General features: G+C 42.5%; 1 protein-coding gene across 2 annotated transcripts in view; it reads right to left on the reverse strand.

Annotated features, from left to right (window-relative positions):
- Window positions 1-101: 101 nt before the first annotated feature.
- Window positions 102-27,694, reverse strand: part of LOC104012350 (nuclear cap-binding protein subunit 1-like) — a 54,868-nt gene continuing 27,275 nt past the window's right edge. For both annotated transcript variants that reach the window (XM_087763093.1, XM_087763094.1), the window contains 10 exons: window positions 24,261-24,335; window positions 23,097-23,200; window positions 22,225-22,347; window positions 20,871-20,973; window positions 17,955-18,048; window positions 17,168-17,271; window positions 16,305-16,419; window positions 4,464-4,607; window positions 3,969-4,082; window positions 102-3,037 (listed from right to left, as the gene is read on the reverse strand). In XM_087763093.1, the coding sequence (XP_087619219.1) occupies window positions 2,924-3,037; window positions 3,969-4,082; window positions 4,464-4,607; window positions 16,305-16,419; window positions 17,168-17,271; window positions 17,955-18,048; window positions 20,871-20,973; window positions 22,225-22,347; window positions 23,097-23,200; window positions 24,261-24,335 (1,090 nt within the window). In that variant the 3' untranslated portion in view covers window positions 102-2,923. The remainder of the gene's footprint in view (window positions 3,038-3,968; window positions 4,083-4,463; window positions 4,608-16,304; window positions 16,420-17,167; window positions 17,272-17,954; window positions 18,049-20,870; window positions 20,974-22,224; window positions 22,348-23,096; window positions 23,201-24,260; window positions 24,336-27,694) is intronic.

Here is a 27,694-nt window from a genome sequence, read left to right on the forward strand (position 1 = left end):
ACAAAAACTTTAATCAACTATTGAAAGAGGCAAAGAAGTAGACACAACAAACTTTAATAACCATCCACCATGATACCAGTAGGCACCCTTGACCTCTGATGTGATTAAAATTTTGTGTAAGTATAATGTACTTGCTGCCTGTGTGGAAGATACTGCTAATGCAGCTATCTCAACCTCCTGTCTATGCTCAGTTGAGAACCTACTGATATTTCACTGGTACTGCTGGGGTAGGAACTCACAAGATTTGGCCTAAATTTCACAAAGAGCTTTGAACCATTTGGAATGAATACTCAGAAGTGAATGAGAAGTAGTTCCTCTTGGTCAGTGGAAAATAATTGTGGTAGGAAGGCTGCAGGGACTCAGAGACTTACAGTGCAGATGAGACACAACTGAAATTAAGAGCTGACTGTTGAAACAGATGGTTCCCATTCTTGTCTCTGACCACTGTAACGTGGAAGGGTTGAGGTAAACGGAAGTGGTTGCATCATAGTCAAAATATGAGCTCTCCATATTTTAAGTGTTTGGATTATTCTTTAAAAGTTAGAAATATTTTTTATGAAGCCATGAAGGTGATGAGAGCTTAATGGAAGAAATGAGAGCCTTTACTATACTAGAATGGTATGTTGGGTTTCTTTTGCCCTGTCTACTTCAGAGACTTCAGGTGTGCCTGGCTTGCAGTAAAGTATTTTGCAAAATTCCTTTCTACACTTTCTCCTCATACCTCCAAACCTCCAACTAACCCACTTAAATACACTTGAATAACTTTCTAAACAGGGGAAAACAGACAAAAGGGCCTTTCATATGTGTATTGGGCATAATTGGCAGGGAGTTTTGGGGGGGGTGTGTGGTTGCAGGGGTGATCTGTGTAGGAGGAGATCATGGACTGTCCTGTGTCAGTCACAGCCAGTTCCAGATGGCTTGGCAATGGACAAAACAGACCCACTGTGCACCAAAACAGAACCAATCATTAATGAAAGCGAGAGAACCCCTTATTGGTCAGTCCCACTGGAAATCAAAGGCTATGATTCCAGTTCACACCTCTGTACTGTATTAAATGCTTCTAAAGAAAAATAGGGTATTTGACTGTCACAGGTGAATTATTAAGAGAAGTCATCGTTGTGGGGTTAACTAACAGGGTTTTATTAATGACTAAACAATGATCAAATGATAATTGATTGATGATGCCTGAACCAAAGTACTGTTCACTCAGTCAGAGTGGGGGCATCTGTGATATTGACTGAAGCAAGTGTCTGTGTGTGACTGACAAACACCTTGTATAAAACAAATTTACAAACACATTAAGGTTGACTATAGAAGAGTGGAGGAATTAGTCAAATCACACAGAACAAGTAAAGAAAAAAGTAGCAGATTCAAGATTCTGAAGATGTGCCCAATTGCTGCAGACCACACAAAAGCTTTACATCTATGCTCAAACAATTAATTTTTGCCTTCTGCACTTGAGTATCAGGCCAATTGATTAATGTAGGAATGAAAGTGATGATTATGCGTTACTTGGTACTTATTTTGGGGGGGGGGGAACCACTATAGAACAAAATCCTTCAAAGCTCACCATTTTCTAGTTCAAGTATTGAATAGCACTGAGTATGAACACTTATCTGACAGACTGTAAACAGCTTGTAAATACACCAGAATTACTGCAGAGAACTGAGCACCTAAGATAATGCCTCCACCCTGCCTTTCTCATTGCTTGCCCTGATACCAATCACCTTAGTGCTTATGTAAGTAATGTAAGTAATGTTATTTGCATAACTTATCAAACAAAAGATAAGGCTACTACATTTCCAGGTTGTACATGTCCCCAATTTAACTTTCTTGCAAAGTCCCACCTAATTCAGCTCTGAAATGCTATTTGAAAGTGTGGGAGCAAGACACTGCCTTCACATTTTAGAGATTAAAAAGCAAGCAGATTCAATTGACATGGAGCAGTTGTTACTGAATCACAGGAGATGGGCACTTGGTTTATCCACAATCAACATCAAAAAAGGTGTTAGTATCCTTGCTCACCCATAGGTCCAATCCAGTGCAAGCTCAGCTGCCCAAGGAATTACAAGCTAAAACAAAATAACAGGATAAACACCCTCCGTAATGTGTGTGCATGGTGTCCAAAGTTTATGTACTTTGCAATACTGAAGTGGAAACTCTGTCCCATTCAGTACAGATTGCCTCTGATTGGTCTCAATTATTTACCAGCTGGGACCAGTGTTGGGGCTGTTCATGTTTTTTCAGACACACTAGGAAAAGAATCAGAGTTTTCAAAAATTGTTCATGAAATTTCTCTACTGGCTGTTTGCAGCTACTGTAATAATACACCAGACAATACATTTAAAAAACATATTTCAATTGTTTGTCAACCATGTTCTTTCAAACTGTGATAATCTAGTCAGTTTGATAGACAAACCCACATGCTCTAGACTATTTTGAAAGCTCAGTGTTTCACATGCCCAGAGTTAAGTCATTTTTCTTGTGCCATACTACCAAGATCTTATCAAACTGCTCACTGAAGAGGTGCATTTCTGCAACATCCACAAATCCTGTTTCACATTTCTGCAATTTATTTACTTTAACAGTCAGAGGTAACCAATTCTGCAATTTTTTGACCTATTTGTTATTGTCTTATAAATAACAGAGGGAAGAAGCAAAAATACTATCATGAAATAAAGATTCAAACTAAATTAAAGGACAAATTAAAAGAGTACATACATTATTCCACACCAATCCTCTCTCAGTCATAGATAATAAGACTTATGATGCTAAACCAGTTACTATTAGAGTACTGTATTGCTTTATATAGGAACACATGAAAGCTGTTCTGAATTAAAGAGTTTCCTCTTTCCCCATGGTGAGCTTCTCTCATTAAAGAAAAATGGTTTTGTCTTGCAGATAAAACAACACATGAAAATCCTCAGGCCTGCAGAGCACAAAATTGCTGAAATACAGCCAGTATGTGATGGTCCAGTTCAGCTGTAAACAGAAGGTTCTCCAGGGTCACCATGTACTGCTGAATTATCTGGTGATGCTGCAGATAAAAAGATAAACCTTTGTTGTTTTCATTCATCTTCATACACAAGAACAGGCAGAAGAGTCAAGACATATTGTATCACAGATCAAATGTTTTCACCAGAAGTAACAAGCACATCTAATTTACACAACACATTAATCACTGTCGACTGCAAGAATGGAGCATACATTGAAATCCTGTTTTGAGAAGTACTGGGTTCCCTGTAGCTACCCAGTTCTAATCCTGATTCTGAATAGTGTGTAGAGGCAACTGCACAGATATGCTAGGACTCAGGACGTTTGCTTTAGCATTAAGTCATTTTTATGATCAGGGTAGAGACTAACCCATAGAGGGAATTATGCCATTAATCCCATGCAGTTTCCCATCCTCTAACACAATTTATGTTCATGTAAACACAAATAATTTTCTATTACTCTGGCTGTTGCTTTCAGGCAGTTACTTAACTGGCTTTTTACATCTGTTGCCAGATTTAATATAGAGCCAAGAGTTCCAAACTATATTTTTAAATAGCTATTCATTATAATCAGATACATAAATTTAAAAAATTTTCATCCACTTGTTAGGCACTTATTTTGGTATAATTGTTCTCTCAAGACTCTACCCTTACTATAACATGTGGTAAGAAAAACTCAGCTACATTTACAACCACATCTCAATATTGTTTTGCACTATACTCACAGTGCAAGAAACAAATCAAGGAGCTCACCCTCCAGTCATTTAGCAAGTCTGTAGCAAAGATGGGGTCAAAACCAGAGACAGACACAGCCAAAACTCACACTAGTCCCTGAAAAAGACTGGTGATGTCAGCTATGTCTGTTCTACTGGAGTTGGTAAAAATAAGTGACCGAGCTCAGCTCTCAAATCATGTAAGCTTTTCTTTCCAGAAGCTGCCCAAAGCCTTCCAAACCAAGAAGTGAAACTTACTTACCTGTAGAAAGATTTGCTGCAACCTCTCTATACAGCTTTTGTACCAAGGTGTAAATACATCAATCCCACCAGTTTCACAGCGCACTAAGTGTTCAGTTAACAACATAATGAAACGCTGTAGAAGAACACAAATAGAATGTTGGTTCAGCAAATCTTTTCAGATGAAAATAGGTTACTAGCCTCAGATGAGATAATCCATGGGACATTTGACAGATAGAAGCTTTGAACAGCAATGTCAGAATGAACATTTCACTTAGGAGACACTAAGTAGAGTAACTACTTATATTCAAAATACCTTTTGTTTGTTTAGGAAATTGCATGCTATCAAAAGAACTTGTTTTCTCAGGCTCTTGATGCTGAAACAATTTTTGTTTAGGGGAGTTAGGCAGTTCTTTGATTCTTATCCAGAATAAGCCCATCTACCCCTTCCCATGTACACACCCCAAGAAAATGATTAAGATACAAATGATGCTGCAAAGACATCACGCATCATTACCTGGAATATAACAAGGAAGAGATTCTTCTGTTCACTCTGGGCTGATTCTACTCTCTCCTGCAAGCGTTCTATTTGCTCTTCTAGAGGTCCATCTTCCCTATCACTACTTCGGTCATCGTCATCATCATCTTCATCACTTTCTCGCTGTAAGTAAAAACGAAACAACTAACTGGAGATGTGACTACCTGTGGATTCTGCTAGTATCCATTGCAATGATAAACAGGCCTCTTGATTGGCCAAACACAAAGTCTGCAGCACAACTGAAGCTGCTCTGTAGCCTTTCAAGTGCTATATGTTGAGGGCTGCTTACTTTATAAATATGAATCAAGAAGGAAATTTGGAAGGAAGGAGAATGAGAAGCTTAAGCTGAATCAACTTGAGACAATGCCAGGATGGAAAAGGCCTGGAAACAAACAAGCAAACAAAACCTAAACAGAAGAACCATGGCAGGTTGTACTGGGTCTGGCTCGGGCGGAGTTAATTTTCTTCATAGCAGCCCATATGGTGCTATGTTTTGGATTTGTGACTAAAACAGCATTGAAAACTGTATTGGGTTTATGTGGCAAGGTTTTGGCAGTGGGGGGGGGGGGGGCTGCAGGGGTGGTCTCTGTGAGAAGAGACGAGAGCTGCCCTGTGCTGGACACAGCTGGTGCCAGCCAGCTCCAAAACAGACCCCCCATTGGACAATGTTGAGCCCATAAGAGAAGCTGGTGGCACCTCTGTGAAACATATTTAAGAAAGGGCAAAACGCTACACAGCAGAGAGAACCGAGGGAAAAAATGTATGAGAAACAACTCTGCAGACACCAAGGTCAGTGAAGAAGGAGGGGGAGGAGGTGCTCCAGGCACCAGAGCAAAGATTCCCCTGCAGCCTGTGGAGAGATCACAGTGAAGCAGGTAGATATTCCCTGAAGGACTGCAGCCTATGGAGAGGACCCATGCTGGAATAGAGGAAAAGTGTGAGGAGGAAGGAGCAGCAGAGAGGAACTGTTATGAACTGACTGCAACCCCCCATTCCCCATCCCTCCTGCAATGCTGAGGGGGAGGAGGTAGAGGAGTAGGGAATGAAGGGGTGAAGTTGAGCCTTGGATAAATGTTGGGGAGAATGTGTTGTTTTAATTTTGTCTTTGTTTCTCGCTACCCAAATCTATTTTAATTGGCAATAAATTTTATTTTCCCCAAGTCGAGTCTGTTTTGCCCATAATGGTAATTGGTAAGTGTTCTCCCTGTCTTTATCTTGACCCATGAGATTTTCCATCTCTTTTATCCTCCTGTCCTGTTGAGGAGGGGGAGTGAGAGAGTGGCTGGGTGGGCATCTGGCTGCCAGCCAAGGTCAACCCACCACAACAACACACCAATGTTTTAGCTATTGCTGAACAGTGCTTGCACAGCATCAAGGCCTTTTCTTTTTCCCACTTTGCCCCTCCAGTGAATAGGCTGGGGGTGGGCAAGAGTCTGGGAGGGGACACAGCCAGGACAGCTGACCCAAACTGACCAAAGGGATATTCCATGCCATATAACGTCATGCTCAGCAATAAAAAAAAAATGGAGGTTTGGTCTTCCAAGGTAGCCATTGCTCGGAGAGTGCCTGGGCATTGGTCTGTTGGTGGGAGGTGGTGGGTGACTGCCTTTGTATCACTTTTTTTCCTCTTTCCTTCACTTATTAAACTGTCTTTATCTTGATCCAGTTTTTCTTGCTTTTGCTCTTCCTGTTCTCTTCCCTATCTCACTGCAGGGGAAAGTGAGTGAGCGGCTGTGTGGTGCTTGGCTGCTAGCTGGGGTCAACCCACCACACAGGTTTAAAGACTTGCAAGATCATTTTCTAGTGGAGCCACAAAAAGACAGTAGGCTGACTATCATCAACAGACAAATAGCAGCTCAGTAACATATCCATGGCAAACCTTTTTAAAAACTTGTCTAAACACTGTTCCAGGACTCAGATTTCATTCAAGAACCTCACTGATGTCACAGGACTGCCAAAAACAAATATCTTTTGTGCCAGAACTCAGATGGATCTGGTGGGTTAGCACAGCTAGAGGAAAGGGACTGGAGCCTGGAGTGTTCAAGTGGGAAGACTACATATGAAACCTAGTGGATGCTCTCCAATTAAAAAGGGCCAGAAAGGCAGTCAACCTCATAACAATACAAATACCATGCTAGTTCCCCTTTAAAAAAAGGAGTACATTATATCAGATCTGCTATCTAGTAATTGGATAACGAAAAGTCCTACACAAGGAAAGTCCTATACAAGGCTCCAAGGTGCATGGAGCCTTTGTTGCCGCTGTCTCCTGATTAGGGAGGGTCAAGCACCTTTTTAGCCTGTGCTCAGGAGAGGCCAATATAAGAGCCAGGCCTAGAAGGCAGCCAACAGGTGCAGCAGTTTGTGCAGAAAGGTGCCTCAGCTGAATTTGTAACAGTCTTGGGTATGCTGGTAACGTGCCACAGGGCAGATTCTCCAGCAGTTGTTGGAACAGCTGCCCCTGCCAGGGAAGAGGCTTTGACACAGACAGAGCTTCAGATGGTAAAAGCACCTCTCTAAGTCCCAAGCTGCAGGGAGTGCCTGGGGCCTCTCTCTGATACCAGGAGAGAAGGCCCTCTGTTCTGCAGGAGGTGTGCTGGCTTGGAGGAGCTGTACTGCCCACTGGAAGAGTTACGGTAAGAAGTGAGCAGGCTGCACAGCCTGTGTTCCTCAAACATTGTTCCTTGAACCAATTAATCTCAGACTGGCTGATGATTTGTGGCTTGTGCCAATCCTTTGTATCCATTGTGTTAACAAGGGCCACATTACCCATCTCCCAATATGTTGTCTGAATTTGTAAAAGCCTTACTGAAATGAACTAAAATAGACCTTCAAAATTATCTTCTTCCAAGCAATGATTTAGATCAGGAGGATGGAAGCTCAGGGCAGGTGAGAAAATTTTGTGTCAGTGCTGGTAAACATTTGTGGTGCACATCTCAAATCAAGATAAAAAAAATACTTCCTCTGCCATGCTCCTAAGCATGGTGCCAAACCTAACTGTAACTAGTGTCTGATGTGACTCTGGATTTCCTATTTGTTTGCAGTCAGAATCATACCAGGGAGACATCTACCCCCTGGCTACTGGAGTCCAGCCAGCACTGACAGCGCAGGAGTAGCTGAATGAAATTAACAAAGGCTGGCATGCGGAGAGCAGCCTGAACCTTTTTCATTTGTCCAGTGTTTGTGTAAGGTGCTGTTAGTTCTCAGGTCCATTAACTTCTAGAGAAACAAGCAAGGAGGAAAATGAGACGCATAAAAATTATAGATATAAACCAAAATGATTTAATGGCTAAAATATTCCCCACAGTGCATAAACTCCAGAAATCTTTCCAGTCAAGTGCTTTAATATTTTCCCCTCCAGATTTTTTAATGCATTGTTTAATGCTGGTTTTTGAATGTCCTCTGTGAGTGCTAAACAGCTGCCTACTTCCCTTTGTAGGGCCTGTCCTGCTATGCTTGAGACCAGGCTCTGGAACTATGAATTCCTTGCCACAATTTCTTGGGGAAGAGACATTCCAGAAAACCAGACACAAGCCAGTACCATGACTGGAGAGGAAGGATGCCACTGAAGGAAATCCAGAAGCGAAGTAAGATCCAAGACAACAGAAAACATATGAAAGTGGAGGAGGAAGTGCTGAAAGACAGGCAAACAAGCCTGTCAAATGGCTTTGACATATTTGAGTACTCACCACCAAAAAATTAAAATGAGGTGTGAAAGCATGTGGGGTCAAGGGTTGGGGCTGTGGGGAGAAAATCAGAGTCAGTTGGCAAAAAAAAAATACAATCTGTGAAGTGTCAGGAATGAAGTTCCAACTGAGGGTTTGTTTTGCAGAGACTGGGCAATTGCAAAGTTCAGAGCCCCCACAGCTATGAGGCCTGCACTTCCAGTGCACGTGTTCAGGTTCCTGTCATGACCAAGTCCTGTCCCACAAGGGCAGAGCAGTGTTATTACTTTTGTGATCAGTGGAAGATTAAGGAGTGAAATGACTTGTATGACATTACACAGGGAAATCATGACAGAATCAATTTTAATGGGGGCTCAGCTTTCTTGCACATCCCCTATGACCAGATGTCAGAGTCCAATATTCTCTGACCAGGTTCTTTTAGATATTCTACGTGTGGAGGGTATAACGTTTGATATCAAGTTTATTTATTTGAAGATAGTTGATGTTACACAGGATTTCTAATTTAGCAGAGTGATACAAAATATACTGAAATCACAATACAAATGTGAGCTACACTTAGCAAAATATAGCAATTGCAATATACGGTTCAATCACAATACCAATCTGATCTCCATTACTGGACATAATTGCTAATTTGCCCAATACAACCCGACAGTACCATTCCACATGCTTCACCTAAGGGCAACAGAAGACTTGTTGTACCACCAAGGTTGGCTCCAGCAAGGCCTACTGATGGGCAAAGAACCCTTTGATGGGCTTAGATAATGGAAAATGCCCACTAGGTGTTGCAAGCCTCTGCAACCACATGAAAATGTAACCACAAGCTGGTGGCCCTCCTCAAAAACTCTAGGGACAGCCAGTCCCAGAAAGACCAATAAGATTCATGCAAGTGAGAAGGGTTGCTCAAGCTAATGCTGTGAAATGGAAGAGGGCACCAGCCCTCTAATCACAGAGTGGAAGGCTTAGACTCTAGTGGCCCAACAAGGAGGCGTGCATGCCAGGGACAGAAAGGGTTTTGCTGCAGCCTTATCCCAACAGAGAGTCTGACAAGGAATACGGAGAGCCCTGGGGTCCCATTTCCTAGTGCCAAGGTGATGGTGCCAGGAAAGTCAGGTACTAAAAAGGAGTGTAACACCTCGGGCAGCAATGCATTTTACAGTGGCTCTTACTGATGAGACTGCTCAGTGTCTCTATCCTTGAAGCTGGAGAATAACACAGTGACAACAGTTTCAAGATGGTGATGGACAAAGATGGTGCTGAAACCTCTGGCCAGCAGAGAGGCATAATCATACAGTGCTTTGTCTTTGTCAGGTGCAAAGCATCAGAAAATACTTTCTCAGTCCACCTGAACAACCAGGTGAGATTCTGCAGCAGCTGTTTGTGCCTGAGAGATGTCTGTTCTGTCAGCACAGCCTGGAGCAATTGAGGATTAAGACAGATGACTCACAGAGAACCCTTTAGTCTATCTTCTTAAGAACAAAACAGCACTGGGGGGAAGTCATTCAAGGAGTCATGGGTGGAGCTGAATGATCATAGAATAATGTAGGTTGGAAGGGATGTCTAGAGGTCTCTGGTCCAATATGCTGCTCAGAATCACACAGTATCACAGAATCATTGAGGTTGGAAGGAATCTCTTGAGATCATCTAGTCCACCACCACCACCCCCGCTCAAGCAGGGTCAACCAGAGCAGGTTGCTCAGGACATTGTCCAATTGGGTTTTGAATATCTCCACTGATGGAGATTCTTGCTCAAAGCAGGTCCAATCAGATCAGGTTGTTCAGGGCCTCGTCCAGTGAAATTTTCAGTATCTCCAAGGATAACTGTCCCTTACCCTCATGAACAGCTTCTTCCACTTGCTAATAATTGGAGTGTATCTACACTGAAGTAAACTATGTGACTGCATCTCATGTATATGTACCCTAGCTAAACTGCTTACTGCCTAAAGCATAAACCCTGATCCACAGTATTTGCCATGTTTTTATACGATTGTGTTAGCATTAACTTTTGTAACACTAGAGCCTTGATACATTTTAGTAGAAATATACTCATTTCACTGATGGTCTGCACAGAATAAAGTTTGACCCAGGTTCCTTGACCACTTCATTTTAAGGGTATGTAGAAGGAGAGTGTCTGCTCCTTTAAGGGTATCTGGTCAAAGGAGCCATACGCAAGAACGTGCAGAGACATTTGAAAGTCCATGCAGTAATACTTTCAGTAAGATTGTGGCTGGGTACTCTCCGTGAGGGGGAGCTGCTCTTTATGTAAGAGAACAGCTGGAATGCACGGAGCCCTGCCTGGGGATGGCTGATGAGCCGACTGAGTGCTTATGGGTAAGGATTAAAGAGAAGACAGGTAAGGGTGGCATTGTAGTGGGTGTCTGCTATAGGCCGTCCGACCAGGAAGAACAAGCAGATGAGGCCCTCTACAGACAGACAGGAGCAGCCTCACGTTCGCAGGACCTGGTCCTCACGGGGGACTTCAACCACCCCGATATCTGCTGGAGGGACAACACAGCAGGGCATAAGCAATCTAGGAGGTTCCTGGAGAGCATCGACAACTACCTCCTCACCCAAGTGATAGAGGAGCCAGCGAGGAGAGGTGCTCTGCTGGACCTCCTACTAACCAACAAGGAGGGGCTTGTTAGGGATGCGAAGGTCAAAGGCAACCTTGGCTGCAGTGACCATGAGATGGTGGAGTTCAGGATCCCGAGAGGAGGGAGAAGGGTAAAAAGCAAGTTCACAACCCTGGACTTGAGGAGAGCAGACTTTGGCCTCTTCAGGGATAAGGCCCTGGAGGGAAGAGGGGCCCAAGAAAGCTGGTTGATATTCAAGGATCACCTCCTCCAAGCTCAAGAGTGGTCCATCCCAACAAGCAGGAAGTTGGGCAAAAATGCCAGGAGGCCTGCATGGATAAACAATGAACTCCTGGCCAAACTCAAACACAAAAAGGAAGGTAGAAGCAGAGACAGGTAACCTGGGATGAATACAGAGACATTGTCTGAGAATACAGGGATGATGTCAGAACAGCCAAAGCCCACCTGGAACTGAATCTGAGACGGGATGTCAAGGACAACAAAAAGGGCTTCTGTAAGTACATAAATGGCAAAAGGAAGACTAGGGAAAATGTGGACCCATTGCTGAATGAGACAGGGGACCTGGTGACACAGGACATGGAAAAGGCTGAGGTACTGAATGCTGCCTTTGCCTCAGTCTTTACTAGCAAGACCGGCCTTCAGGAATCCCAGGCCCCAGAGACCAGGGGGAAAGTCTGGAGCAAGGAAGATGTACCCTTGGTGGAAGAGGATCAGGTCAGGGAATACTTAAGCAAAAAGGATGTACATAAGCGCACGGGCCCTGATGGAATGCACCCATGAGCACTGAGGGAGCAGGCAGATGTCATTGCAAGGCCACTCTCAATAACCTTTGAAAGATCATGGTGATTGGGAGAAGTGCCCAAAGACTGGAGGAAAGCAAATATCACCCCTCTCTTCAAGAAGGAGGACCTAGGGAACTACAGGCCATCAGCCTCACCCTGCGAAGGTGATTGAGCAGCTAATCCTGGGAACAACTTCCAGGCGCATGAAGGACAAGACGGTCATCAAGAGTAGTCACCATGGATTCACCAAGGGGGAGTCATGCTTGACTGACCTGATAACCTTCTATGATGAAACGACTGGCTTGGTAGACAAGGTGATAGCAGCACATATTGTCTACCTAGCCTTCAGGAAGGCCTTTGACACTGTCTCCCATAAGATCCTCATAGAGAAGCTGTTGAAGTATGGGCTGGATAAGCAGACAGTGAGGTAGATGATTGAAAACTGGCTGAACAGCCAGGCCCAGAGGGCACGAAGTCTAGTTGGAGGCCAGTAACTAGCAGTGTACCTTGGGGGTCAATGCTGGGTCCGATCCTGTTCAACATCTTCATTAATGACCTGGATGATGGAGCAGAGTGTACTGTACCTTCAGCAAGTTTGCTGATGATACTAAACTGGGAGGAATGGCTGATACACCAGAGGGTTGTGCTGCCATCCAGAGGGACCTTGACAGGCTGCAGAAATGGGCCGACAGGAACCTCATGCATTTCAACAAGGGGAAGTGCAAAGTCCTGCCCCTGGGGAGGAACAACCCCATGCATCAGTACATGCTAGGAGCTGACCAGTTGGAAAGCAGCTTTGCAGAAAAGAACTTGGGGGTCCTGGTGGACACCAAGTTGAACATGAGCCAGCAATGTGCCCTTGCCACAAAGAAGGCTAATGGTACCCTGGGCTACATTAGGCAAAGTATTGCCAGCAGGTTGAGGGAAGTGATCCTTCCCCTCTATTCAGCACTGGTGAGGTCACACCTGGAGTGCTGTATCCAGTTCTGGGCTCCTCAGTACATGGACATAGTAGAGAGAGTCCAGCAAAGGGCCACAAGGATGATTAAGAGACTGGAGCATCTCTCCTGAGGAAAGGCTGAGACAGCTGGGACTGTTTAGCCTAGAGAAGGCTCAGGGGGGATCTTGCCATCTCTCTCGTCGACAGCAAGTTGAACATGAGGCAACAGTGTGCCCTGGCAGCCAGGAGGGCCAACCGTGTCCTGGGGTGCATCAAGCACTGTATGGCCAGCCGGTCGAGGGAGGGGATTGTCCCGCTGGTGCGGCCTCACCTTGAGCACTGTGTGTAGTTTTGGGCCCCACAGTACAAAAAGGATACAAAGCTACTAGAGAGTGTCCAGAGGAGAGCCACGAAGATGGTGAAGGCTTTAGAGGGGAAGACGGATGAGGAGCGGCTGAAGTCACTTGGTCTGTTCAGCCTGGAGAAGAGGAGACTGAGGGGAGACTTCATCACGGTCTACAGCTTCCTCACAAGGGAAAGAGGAGGGGCAGGCGCTGATCTCTTCTCCCTGACGACCAATGATAGGACCCGAGGGAACGGCAGGAAGATATGCCGGGGGGAGGTTTAGGTTGGACATTAGGAAAAGGTTCTTCACCCAGAGGGGGGTGGAGCACTGGAACATGCTCCCCCAGGAGGTAGTCACGGCGCCAAGCCTGACAACATTTAAGAAGCATTTGGACAATGCCCTCAGACATGTGGTGTGAATTTTGGGGTTGTCCTATGCAGGGACAGGAGTTGGACTCGATGATCCTTGTGGGTCCCTTCCAACTCAGGACATTCTATGATTCTATGATCTTATCAATATATATAAATACCTGAAGGGAGGGTGCAAAGAAGACAGAGCCAGGCTCTTTCCATTGGTGTCTAGTGACAGGACAAGAGGCAATGGGCACAAACTGAAACACAGAAGGTGTTGTCTGAACATAAGGAAACACTTTTTTTACTGTGAGGGTGACTGAGCACTTGAATAGGTTGCCCAGAGAGGTTGTGGAGTCTGCCTCCTTGGATATATTCAGACACCATCTGGACATGTTCCTGGGCAACCGGCTCTAGGTGGCCCTACTTGAGCAAGGGGATTGGACAAGATGACCTCCAGAGGTCCCTTCCAATCTCAGTCATTCTGTGATTAAATGATGTATAGCAAGAAAGGGGGAATCTGGTAGAGTAAGGCACATTCAGTACATTCAGTTACAGATATCACTTCAGTCTCACTATGTTGTTTCTCTACAATAATATCCATAAATTAACAGCTATAAACATAATTTTTTTGTAAAAAGAGTATGTGCAACTTAAGACAAAAATAGGGCCATGTGCCAACTCACCTACTGTATGCAAATCACACTTGCAATTTATATTTTTGAATGAAAACTAGTAACTTGAAAGATACTCTGACAACTATGAATTACTGCAATATTTAAAGCAGAAGGACTTGAGAATTTGTAGTAATTGAGAATTTTGACATTTTCTTCACCACAGGATCATACCCCTCCCCCCCCAGACTAACTGCTCAAGGACCAGTGGACACTGTGTTAAGTCCCCTAGGAGCAGGCAGGTAAGCCTTGGCCTCATCCCATAACATGCCAGTCCACTTAGCACTGGGGCCATCAAAATTTGACATTTTACATCCTCAATGAGGATCTGCAGTCTGGTAAAGCATCTGCTTCCAGAACTACTCATATTTTGTCTATTTTACTGTGGTGGGTTAACCTTGGCTGGCTGCCAGGTGCCCACCAAGCCGCTCTATCACTCCCTTTCCACAGCGGGGCAGGGGGAGAAAATAAGATTAAAAACTCGTGGGTCGAGATAAAGGCAGTTTAACAAATAAAAGCAAAGGCCATGGGAGGAATCAAAGGAAATAAACAAAAAAATCTGTTCTCTACTCCCCATCAGCAGGCGATATCCAGCCACTTCCTGGGAAGTAGAGCCTCAGTGCGCATAGCAGTTGCTTCGGAAAATGAACGCCTTAATAACGAATGCCCCCCTTCCTCCTCCTCCTTTCTCTTAGCTTTTATTGCTGAGCACAACATCATATGGTATGGAATATCTCTTTGGTCACTTTGGGTCAGCTGTCCTGGCTATGTCCCCTCCCAACTTCTTGCCCACCCCCAGCCTACTGGACTTTGGGTGGCAGAGTTAGAGAGACAGCCTCCATGCTGTGGGAGCACTGCCCAGCAGTAGCCAAAACATTGGTGTGTTATCAACACTGTTCTAGCTACAAATACAAAGCACAGCACTATGAGGGCTGCTATGGGGAAAGTTAACTCCATCCCAGCCAGACCTAATACATTTACTTACAAAAGTTACTAATGGCATAACACTGCCCTTTGAGGCATTCTGTACTCAAGAGCTGCAGCTAGGAGACAGTACAGAAACAAAAGCATAGGCATATCCATTGAATGATAACAATCTCTTTGCCTCACAGTGAAATCAACGAATAGCTCTTCAATACTCACAAACATTTGTTAATTGCTGATGGACATAGATTGAGGAGGTAAGCAACTACCATGGCTGTTGCTGGGAATGAGCAAGGAAAAGAGCTGAAAGAGTTGGGATGAACTGACATCAGCAAACCATGAGGTCCTAGTGATCTCTCAGCTGATGCTCATAGGAAATGACTTCTGCTGGTGACATTTTTTGCATGATCCTGCCTGCGTTCCATGTTGTGCCAAATTCTGATGTTAACCTAGGCCAAAGATTTAGAAGTAGCCTAGTGTTTTGTGCAGGTACTGGAAGACCATAGATCAACAAGGAAATACTCTCCTTTCTATGAAACTAAAATAATTTCTAGAAATTGGCTTCATTCGATATCAGGATTAAATATTGTAGTCAGCCAAAATGTCTTGGGTCCTGCCCTCTGGGGCTGCTACAGGAGATACCATTCTCACCGTATTTTACAGCATCATTATTTAGACCCAAAGCCCCAAAATAGCCAAAAGTGAATTAAAAAAAGGAGTAATTAGACTGGAGTGGCTGGCTAGGGACATTGAAAGTATTTGGTGCCATAAAACACTCAGATGGGGAAGGCACAGAAAGCACCTTCTTTTCCCAAGTGCAGTACAAAATCCCAGTAACCCAGCTGCTTGTCCAGGAATAACAAGCTTCTACTATCACTTAGGACTTAAGAGTCCACACAATGTGTCTAAAAATATTTGATAGTCATCTCACTGTAAATAGTAGTCTAGGTCATACAAGGACATTCAAAAATAAAATCCAAGAGAAGCAAAAGACAGATGCAACTGTCCGAATCCAGCAGCATCTGTTAAAAGAACAGCGACAACTATCTCTGCTTCTCAATGACAGCTTGCTGTTTCCATGTTCTTCTCCACACAAGATACGAGGTCCTAAATGACTACTTACTAGTAAAATCTGAAAGTAACTAACAGAACCTACAGTAAACTTGAGTATGAATTTGAGTGTTCCTATTGCTACCCAATAATGTAACAGGAACCAAGATTCAAAACATAGAGTGAAAGAAGCTCATGTTGGAACAAAAGCTTACAAGAAAAACCTTGAATGGTGCAAATGCACGTGAACTTTAAAGACTTCACTGAATTCTCAGGCTCTAACAGCCTTTAGAAAAACATACGAAAAATGTGTCAACTTTAGTGTCCTAGTACTAGAGATGGCAACATGTGTAAATATGCCTCCTGACAGTATTTTTATTCAGTCCCTCCAAGAACCAATTGCGTGTCAGTCTGAAACATGACAGCCTGCAGGTTACTTAGTGTCAAATATATGTATAAAAAAAATAAACAAATTACTCTTTTGTGTTGTCTTGCCAATCTTGCCTTAGTATCCTCCAGTTCTTTGTGAATCTTCAGCACATGCTTGTTCATTTTACGAATTGTGGAATGTAATATTTCCCAGACATAGAACCTAGGAAAGATGCAGAACCCAAAACAATAAAATGCACACTGTTCCAGGACAGAAAATGCACAGGTCTGCTATAACTCTCAACTCTTCTTATTCAAACCATCAGAAACAGGGCAACTTTCTATTGCTACAGAGCAAGTTAAATTAATAGAGAAGCGCACAACACTGATCTGGGGGAAATTTACATTTCATCCTTATTACCTAGGACATCTACTGGAGTGAGCAAACATTCAATATTAAAGCATATCACTCACTTCTTACCTGTACTTTGCACTGAATTACCAAACCAGCACTTTATTTCAGAATCATTCTGCAACACTACTAACATCAAACTGCCAGGTCTAAGCATTTTTACCACTCTCAGTAAAAAATATATCTGAGGGTGATGCAGGATACATGCCCTAGGTGCAAGCCAAAACTCCACCAGGCTAGCAGCTATACAACAGGGTTAATGGTTCTTGTCCAGAAATGGTCCTAGAGCTTCTCCTTCCACTTTGGCAAACTTACAGGGTACTTGCATGAATCTTGCTAGCATAGCTTTTTGCAGGACATCATAGAAATGCACACTGCAGCTCAGAGGAAAATACTAAAGCTTGAGTTTTAGGGAAGCAACACAATTTTATGTAGAGTTGAAAGCAAAATAATGAAAGTAAAAACTACAATTATTTTAAGTTAAAAAAATGGATTTTAACCATTTAAAACAAAAATTCAGATAAAAAGCAACTGAAGACAGAAATTCCACACTTGTTACCTAGTAAAATCATGTGCAAGTTCTGAAGAGAAGATCCAGTTTGCTACTGCAGCGCAATCAACAATCTGTGTTCGAATCATCTTATCAACAAGAACAGCAATCATCTACATTTTGGGAAAGACAAGATGGTCATTCCTACCACAAGAAACGGTCAAGTTTACCTGCTGCAACATGGAGTCTGTGAAATTACTGTGGGCTAAGGTACAACCAATGCTGGGTTGTATGAAAAGCTATTAGAGTCAAGTTTGGTTTTATGCGACTTTGCAAATACATTAGTCAAACTAATGGGTGATTTCAAACACTTTAGGAAGCTAGTACTGCTTAAAGCAGACATCTCATTTGTTGAACCTAAAAATGCTCAAACTAGGGGAGCTGTATCAGTCATGCCAAGTATGCATTCACATTTTAACAAGTCGTCTTTACTCCTCATTAGAGTGATGACTTCACTTTTCATTCAAGTGAGTACTTCTGCTATTCCCAAGAGCAAAAATACAAGAACTGAATTTTGAGACAAAGCATCAGAGAAGCAAGTCCCAATAGTCAACATAGGGCAAAGCTGAAAGTCTTCTACACTGAACTTTTAATGTGAAAGTCTCACTGATAGAGAATAAATTTGATGTCCAGTTTAAAACACTTAACAGTAGTAAACACAACTTCAATTCTTTTAAATACAAATAGACAATAGACAGTATTTTTAAGTAAACAAAGGAAATTGGAATGCTTTATATTTTAACATGACTTTCTGTGAGTGGAAACTTCAACAAATATCTGCCATTGATGCTCTTACCTGCGGATGATTCTTCCAAACCTCGTATACAACTCTCAGGATATGGAGTTTCCCCTCATCACTTTCAGCAAGTACTTTGAAGACTTCGTGAAACCTTTAAAGAAATATAAATAGTCAATGGAGGGGATAGGATCAGGGTAATGAAGCAGGAGACACATAGTAAGTGGTTTAGATGGTCCCAACATTTTCTTTTGGCCAATCTGCAACAATCCTGGAAAGGCTGCCCCCTGACAAATAGAACTGTCCTGAGTTTAAAAGGTTGCAGAGACAAGACAACTCCTAAAAGCAATGTAACCCTGCCTCAGGGGCAAACTTACTCCTCAAAGCTAGGCTACAGTTCTCATGCTTTTAAATGCAGGAGAGAACTCTGCTGCTAGGTGTGCTTATCTATATGCAGGCAGAGTGAAATTTGCTGCTTTTTGTGTCTTGGACTTTGCCTATTGATAGGTGTTTCCATAACCATAGACCATTATTAAATCTCCCCTCTACTGAGGAAAGCACTGAGCATCTACTTCAGTAGAGTTAAGCTGACTCCTATGTCAGTATTCGCAGCCCAGTTTATGTAACATAGCTATAAAGTTTAAATGGCTCCTTTTGACCTTATGGATATCACTGTTGATATGCAGCAGTGAAACCACTATAGCTCTGAATACGGAGTCCTGCTCCTTATGTTACTGACTATAGGCTAGTGACCATTGTTTATTATAAACCGTCATCGTAAATCTTCCATGTGCAGACAAAAATCAAGCTTTCACATTTGTAAAGTATATAAAGTTGTATAAATAGAAAAATAATTCAGTAAGACACATGACCACCTCTTTCATACTGAGACAGTTTAACAGCATCAAGTATACAGTGTCAAAAATAAGTTATTTTCATCTCGTTTTGCTTAAACAGTTGCAGTCAATCCTCTAGACGTCAAAGCATGCCTTTAAGAGCATGCACTCCAAAAATATTCTAGAATAAATTTTATATTGCTTAGGTATATTTAAGAAGTTGTGGGTTGATTTTTTTAAATTATTTTTTATTTAAAAAAACCCACCAATTTAACTGATTTTGAGTCATACTGGCTGTTGCAACACACTGTAGAAGACATAATACTCTCATAGGAGGTATGCAGTCACTCAACATGAAGCAATATCACTTGCTCCTCAGGACACTCAGCAAATGATTAATTTTGAAATGAACTAATCTACCAGCTTTTCCTTCTCTGTGATGCTCCAAAGTACATTATGCTTGTGAACTCACAGATGGAGCCAGCCAAAGAGGTTTAGGAAAGGTTCCCCCTATGCATACGCTATATGGCTTTACACATCAGTCTTTGGAATACAGAATACACAGCAAAGAAACAAACCACCTGATCCACTCTATGGTGGCTTCCCAGCACTTCAGATACTAGTAATGTAATGTGCTGTTGGACAGTTAAGGAAGAATAGGTAAGGCTTGATGTGAGAGAAAAAAAAGCAGGGCAAACTACAGTAAGTACATTTTAAAGCCAGTTGCAGCAATACTCCTCTCCCATTATTCTTTGGGGTCTTCTAAACATAAAATTCATTAGCATCACAAAGTAGTCAAGCACTTGCAAGCACCTCCAGGACAGGCAATAAGCTATCTGCTGCATTGTGACCATTTTCAGCTCCAACTTTTCTTCCAGTCAGGTAACAGCTCTTTGTCTCATGTACTTTGAAAGTCTAAATAAAGTTCAGTAATGCAAATGAAACCAAAAACAGAGAACGTGTGGCTTGAGCAATAACTTTCCTCTTTCAAAGGAAAGTATAGACAGAGTGCCTCATTTGTTTGATTTAGAAACTATCATTAAGAGGACATAATAGATTTGCAAGTAGCTAATCCAAACACTAGCTAGGATATTTTTCATTACACAGTGGGTGTTTCTCAAGACTTTGCAATAGTATGCAGAAAGAATCATAACACACCACACTTGTTAGAAAGATTACTTAAGACTTCCTATTAACTCTCTTTATATTTTAGGTATATTAAATTTTCATAATTAGGAGTCGCATACAGAAATATCTACACACTTAATGAGTTGATGAACTGCCACACAAATGATCTCCTCCCTGTTTGTTTGTTTTGTTTTTCTAAACTGACTAACCTGCATGTTATTGATTGATTTAAACACAACAGCACAACCCAACAGCAGTATGCTTGTGCAGGCAACTAACTCATAGCGCAATACCTTTTGTTAGTAACAAAAGCAAGGTGAGAGCTGGGTTGAAGGACATCTTTGTAGGCTACAATGAAGGGTACAAGGGGATTTATTTCAGCTCAATTTCAGGAGTAACATTTGCACTTGAGAAAGCTACAAAGATTTTTGTTTTTTTTTTTTTTTTTAATTTATTGAAATAACAGACATTTACAACATTTTCCACTGCACAGATGTACATTTTCTCTCGCACTTTCTGCCAACATTAAACTCCAGGAAAGACCTAATTGCTTCTGTGCAGTGACTGAGTACCAAACAGACTCTATTTTAGAACCCCTACAGGGCTACTGGTAGAATTAGGAACTGCATCACAGACATTCAAGGATGTACTCAGAGTCATGCTCAGGTGAAGAACACTGATATGCCCAGATGTGACAACAGGAAAACCCCAAATTGATATGTACCTTTATATTTGCAAGAGACTTAAAGCAGACAGAACCCTCACCCTAATGCAATCAACATGCTTAAGATGTGTATGGTCTTGTTAGTAACTCCATTCAGCTATGTAACCTAGTTTTCACATTACCTTCCTTTTAGTATTGTTACTGCTTCTGCCCAAAACACACCATCACATCACATTGTGTAGCATCTAAAATGTTACTGAAGCCTGTAGATGAGTTATTTTATCAGGCACTTCACTGTCAGAATGAAATGGTTCTGTAAGCCTCATATAATGCACATACCACACTTACTTAGCTAGAGCACTGAAGGAGTGGCTGAAAGACTTCGCAGCTAGATGAAGCAGAGTCTGTACAAAAACTTCTATTTTCAAGGGATTGAAGGTGAATCCTTCATCTGAAAGTTATTTAAAGTTAAAACAATAAGTACTTCAAGTAGAGGTTTTAAGTTGCTCCAAAATCTTTAAAGATAATTTTTATAAAATGAATTAAAACAATAAATTAAGTTTCAGCAACTGGATTTTACAAGGCTGAACAGGGAGTTAGTAAATATCTTCTAAAAGGTGCAGATCTTGGGACTTCCATCTGTCATGGAGAAAACATGTAGAAATAGTTCCAGGTTAATGAGAAATAGCAGCAGAGAGACAGCTATGCTAGTGGCATCTAACAGCACTGATGGAGAGAAGCAGGGAACAGCATTGGGTTGGAGACAAGGCAGACCATAGAGCATGGGAAAGGGGGAATGGATGAGAAGAGAGGAAGCTGCAGATGATTATAATACAGAGGTTGGGTACTTGTAATGGTTGGGGAAGGGGGGCACCAATTGTGCATAGGGGATGTGGGACACTTGAGGTGAATGGTTCTGAATCCCCTGGACACTGCTGCAGACTTGCTGTCAACAATGGGTAAGAAAAGGAACATCAATTACTATGTGGTCTTTATAGCAAATCAAGGGAAACAATACTGGCTCTCAAGCAAAAAAAGGCTCACTGCTGCTCTGTACCTGCATAACAGAACACTTACAAGTATTGCAGTATTACCCAAACTGTCCCCATGTTTTAAAGATCACTCCTCAAACCTGTAGCTCACATGCCTTTCAGACCCCAAGAGCACATTGTCTTTGGAAATCAAGCATTAGGTGTGGCTGGACCAACAGCAAAGCTGGAAAGAACTTGAGTAAAGTCTTATTGTGAGAATGCCAGTTTCATTTAGATCTAGGGAAAGCTAAGATAGCCAGGGTGCTAGCTTTAACTGCTATGGGACTATATCAACAGGAGGCAAGCTCTTAAGTAGGGCAAAGGCACTGGATCTTCAGGACAAAGCTGACACCATGAAAAGAGCTCTAATGCTGAAGGCAAAGGAAAACATTAAAAATCCTTCATGCCACCTCTGTGGATAATTAGCAGAACCCACATCAAGGGCCAGGTTGCTTCTATTAACTAGAACAGACCTGTCTCTGTACATGACAAGAACAGAAGAAACACTGACAATTGTATGTTACTTCCATTTATTGTTAAACTGAAACCAACTATTAGAAAGGAAAGCATACAGTTCAATTAGCGGCAGAAACCATAACTACAGGACAGCAAAATGGTTTAGATGCAAAACTAATGACAACCTTGCAATGCCTAATATCAGATGTCCTTACCGTTATCGTCATCCTTATTTGGATTAGGCACGTCTCTTAAAATGTTGAAGATTTCATCATTACTGGCCTTATTTTTAATTGCAATTGTTAAACAGAGTGCTACAGTATACCCAGGAAGAGACCCTAAATGAAAACAGAAAGTTCAGATAATCCTTTTCAAGTCTAGGATGGAATGAATATTTTTACATCAGCATGTCTCTCAGAGAAGCATGTACACTTTCCAGCTACCCCCAAAACTTGCTGCTCCCAATACCACTAAAATTCATCAGTGGGTTTCCTATCCTTCACAAATTCAAGCCCTTTTCTAGCACCTTCAGAGTTGAGGGGGGAATAACTCCCCTGATTAAAACTCCATTCTAATTTCCATCAGCTTCTTGAAAATGCAATACTTACCTGCATTTTCTCACTTATCTCTGCCTTTGATAATGACAGATCTTTCACATGATTTGCTGCCTCTCTGCTTGCATCATTAAACCAAATTTGTTTAGTAAAATCTTTTAAGTGTCCCATTCATTCAAATCAAGTCCATATTATCTTTTGCTACATTCATTTCTGCACAGTATTCTGCCTGAATGATGGAAATAAATGAAATTTTCTTTTTTTAGGCTCCCAGCAAACCAAAGCAATGCTGTAGCACCTAGACTGCAGTCACCTCAGCATGATTTAACTCCATACAGCTAGACTTTTTTTTATTTTTTAAAAAAAGGTTTAGATTAGAAAGATCCAGACATAGCACTAAATCAAAATCAAGCATATTTATTTCAGCTGAGTTCTCCTTCATGAAGTTAAGTGACTTGACACTCAAGCTAGGACATTCCCTTGCTTTGAAACAATTTGCTTGGAATTGAAGTTTCAGTAACTTAAATACTTACTATTGCTTTCATCTCCATATTTGTAAATACACACTGGGTTTGCAGGACTGAGGACAGAAAAGCTTGGAGGAACAATGTCTATTATTCGCTGATGGTAGGAAAGCCTACAAAAGTAAGTTTCACAACAGTAGAATTATAATGGCATATCATCATCAGGGCTGACTCAAGTCACTGATTTAAAGTATTTTTCCTATTTTTTTAATTTGGACTGTGCAAAAAAAAAATCAAAACATTTACTCAATGCAATGGTAGTTCCTGACAGATAGCAAGAGCTAACTTAATCAAAACTTTCTAGTAGATGCTTAATACTAGAATTTCATTCTCACACAAGTCTAAGATGCTACAGGGACAACTGGTAAAATACTGGTATTAAAAGCGGGGGGGGGGGGGGGGAGATTAAACCAAATGGCTTCATTTTACCTTCCATCTTTCTTACCTTACAAACACTGAATTCCTCTACTAAATTTGCAGTAAAATCAAAAGGACCCACAGACAAAATGAAATCTTCTTGCAGCACAACAATTTCACACTTCCTATATTAAACTCTTGCAAAACAGGTAAGCTTTTTCCATGTAAAATACTGAATTACATAGGTTCTTTGAACATTTTGCTCTTGCACTCTCCAATACCCCCCATTTGCACAATCATTAGCCCAATCATAACAGCTGTTGTGCTTTTGCAGCTTCTTTTTAAGGTCCATGAGAATCAGAGATGCCCAGAACAATCAAGATACTTATTTATCTTAAACTAGAGATATAATAAACCCCCCTATTTCTGTGAATAACCACTGTTTTCCAGCAAATTGCCTGAACTCTTTTTCCTTCCCTGCCTGCTCTATTATCAACTCTTTTTACCTATCCCCAAGCAGAAAAAGTAAAGCCTTCTTAATTTGTACCTAGAAGCATGAACAAGTGGGATGTCACTTCCACTTGCTCCACCTATTTGTCCACCAGTCCACTAGGAAAAGCAGTGCCCTACAACAGATACACTAGAACAAAACTGAGCAAGACAACAGAACAGACTTTAGCTAAAAAAGTTAACTGAGAAAATATGCACTCTTAAGACAAGAGCCACGTTAAAAGGAATGCATCATTACCTGGAAGCAATAGCCAAACTTCAATTTAACGTAACTACAAAAGCAAGATGTTCGGAAATCTTACTTACCTCATGCATTTTTCCAAAACCTCTTTCACAAATTTGGATTTGGGCTTCTCAAGGTCCTGAGTAAGACAGTCTGACCTATAAAAAAAAAAACCCCAAACTCCACACGATAATTTCTAACAAATGTATTTGTGTTCTAATCTGTTTTGGTCTGATACAACAGGTAGGGAACATTCACTGGATAATCACAATTCATAAAATCATTCAGGTTGGAAAGAATCTCAGGAGGCTACCTACTCCAACTTCCTGCTCAAAGCATGGTCAACAATGAATTCAAACCAGGTCACTCCAGGTTTTGTCCAATCAGTTCTGAAGACCTCCAAGGACGGAGATGCCACAACCTCTCTGGGCCCCTGCTCTAGAGCTTATCCTCGCAATGAAATATTTTGCTTTATATCCAGATGGAACCTCCCCTGTTTGAATTTATGGCCACTGTCTCTCATCCTCCTGTCATGCACCTCAGTAAGGAGACTGGCCCCGTCCTCTCAGTAACCTCCTCATAGCTATTAGAAGGCTGCTATTAGGTCCCCCTGAAGCCTTCTCTTCTTCAGGCTGAACAAGCACAGTTCCCTCAGCCTCTCCTCATAGAGCATGTGCCGCAGCCCCCTGACCAGCTTGGTGGCCCTCTGATTAACTCCCACCAGTTTCTCAATGTCTGTCTTGTATTGGGGGGGGGGCCAAAACTGGACACAGTACTCTAGATGAGGTCTAACAAATGCCAAGTAAAGGGGAATAATCACTTCTCTCAATCTACTGGATGCACTCCTGCTGACACTGCCCTAGATACTGTTTGGCTTTTGTCACTGCCAAGGCACACTACTGGCTTGTGTTTAGCCTATTGTCCAGCAGGATCCCCAAGTCCTTTTCAGCAGAGCTGCTCCCCAGCCAGTCAGTCCCCCGCCTGCACCATTGCAGGGTGTTAGTTCATTCCAAGTACAGGACTCTGCATTTGTCCTTGTAGAATTTTGGGAGGTTCCTCTCAGGCCATTTCTCCAGCCTGAATAGGTCCCTCTGAACGACAGCCCTGTCAGCATATCAACTGCACCCCCAAATGTAATGTTGTCTGCAATCTTGATGAGGGTGCATTCTGTCTCCTCCAGGTCTTTGATAAAGATCTTAAACAGGACAGATTCCAGGATTGACCCCTGTAGTACTCATAACCAGGCTTCAGGTAGAGCACAAATCATTAGAACTACCCTCTGAGCCTGACAAACCAGACAGGTTTTCATTCATCTAGACCATAACAATCCAATTTGGATACAAGGATTCTGTAGGAAACCACGTAAAAAGCTTTTCTAAAGTCAAAGTGGATGACGTTCACTGCTCTCCCCTCATCCACAAATTTAGTCCTTTCATTATACAAGGCAATGAGGTTGGTCAGGCATGATTTACCCTTGATAAACCCATACTGACTGTTCCCAGTCACCTTCTTATCCCTTGTGCTCAGAAATGCGTTCCAAGAGGATTCGCTCCATGATTTTCCCAGGGACCAAAGAGAGACTGACAGGCTTATAGGTCCACAAATTGTTCTGTTGGCCTTTTTTGAAAAAGGGTGCAACGTTTACCTTTCTCCAATTATCAGGGACCTCTCCTGATCTACACAGCCTTTCAAAGACAATAGAGAGCAGCTTCACAATGAAACTGGCCAGCTCTCCCAGCACCCTCAGGTGCATCCCATCTGGTCCCATGAATTTGTATGGGTTGAGATTTCTCAAGAGATTCCCGACTCGATCCTCTTCCACTACTGGTAATTCTTCTCCTCCTTGAACACTATCTCTAAGCACAGAGACTCGGGAGACCATGTTTGTGAAGACTGAGGCAAAAAAGGCATTGAGTACCTTAGCTACCTCTGCTGTCACTAAATCACCTGCCCCATTCAGCTGCAGGCCTGCATTTTCCTTGTTTATTCTTTTACTGATAATGTAGCAGCAGAAGCTCTCATTGCCCTTTATGTCCTTTGCAAATCTCAATTCAGGTTGAGCTTTGGCTTTCCTAATACCATCCCTGCATGCTCAAGCAATGTTTCTAAATTCCTCCTTTGTAGACTGTCCTTGCTTCCACCTCCTGTGCACATCTTTTTGCATTGGACCTCAGTTATGATCTCCCTGATTAGCCAAGCTGGCCTACTTGGTTTCCTGAGTATCAGGATAGACCATTCATGTACTTGGAGGAGGGTGTCCTTAAAGACCTGGCAGCTCTTTGGAGTTCCTTTGCCCTTCAGGGCTGTCTCTCATGGGATCCTCCCTACCAGTCCCCTGAATAAGACCACATCTGCTCTCCTGAAGTCTAGGGTCTGTACTCTGCTACTCTCCTTCCTCAATCCCCTCAGGATCTTGAGCTCCACTATTTCATGGTCGCTACAGCTAAGGCTGCCATTGATTATCACATCCTCAACCAGTTCTTTCTTGTTAGTGAACAGCAGATTCAGCTGTGTGTCACTTCTGGTTGGCCCATCCAGTACCTGTGTCAAGAAGTTATTCCTGACACCCTCCAGAAATCTCCTTGACTACTTGCATCCCTCTGTGTTGCCCTTCCAGCAGATGTCAGGGAGGTTTAAGTCCTCTATAAAGAACAGGGTCTGTGATTCAGAGAATTCCTCAAGTTTTTTAAAGATGACTGACTGCTTTCTAATCCTGATCAGGTAGTTTGTAACTCCCACCATGATGTCACCCTCACTGGCCTCTCCTCCCATCTTGACCAACAAGCTCTCAATCAGCCTGTTGCCCATTCCATAAAGAGGTCCATGTATTCAATCTGGTCCTTCACACAGAGGGCAACTCCCCTCCTCTTCTTCCCTGCCTGTCTTTTCTGAAGAGTCTGAATCCATCCATTACAGAACTGTGGTTATATGAGCTCTTCCACCACAGCTCATCTACTCATCACAGTTCTTCATCTACACACAGAGCTCTAGCACTTTGTTTGTTTCCCGGGCTGTGTGCATTTGTGCACAGGCACTTGAAGGGGGCCCTTTTGTCCTGCTTTATCCTTCCAAGTGCTTTCTTGCTCCCATCACCCCGCCCCATGTACTTTCCACCCCATTTTCCATTCCCTCATGTCACTTCATGGTATGAACTCCATCACCCAACATACCTAGTTGAAAGCCATTCTCACCAGGTTGGCAAGCCTGTTGGCAAAGATGCTCTTGCCTCACCTTGTCAGATGGATTCTGGCTCTCCCTAGCAATCCTCATTCCTCAGAGGGACCCACAGTCGTAAAAGCCAAAGTGCTGCCTGCAACACCAGCCATGCAGCCAGCTGTTAACTCACAGAATGCATCCACTCCTCATGTAGGTTTGAGAATATCACCCATGTCCTTCACCTTTGTCCCCAGAGCTCTGTAGTTACTCTTGATATATTCCAGGTCTCCCCGGCAGTGTTATTGGTGCCCACATGGATGAGCAGCAAGAGGTAATAGTCCAAGGGCCAGACAAGTCTTAA

Source organism: Nipponia nippon, unplaced genomic scaffold (genome assembly GCF_047370975.1).
Source record: "Nipponia nippon isolate SJK-2023a ecotype South Korea unplaced genomic scaffold, ASM4737097v1 scaffold_27, whole genome shotgun sequence".
Classification (NCBI taxonomy): Eukaryota; Metazoa; Chordata; class Aves; order Pelecaniformes; family Threskiornithidae; genus Nipponia; species Nipponia nippon.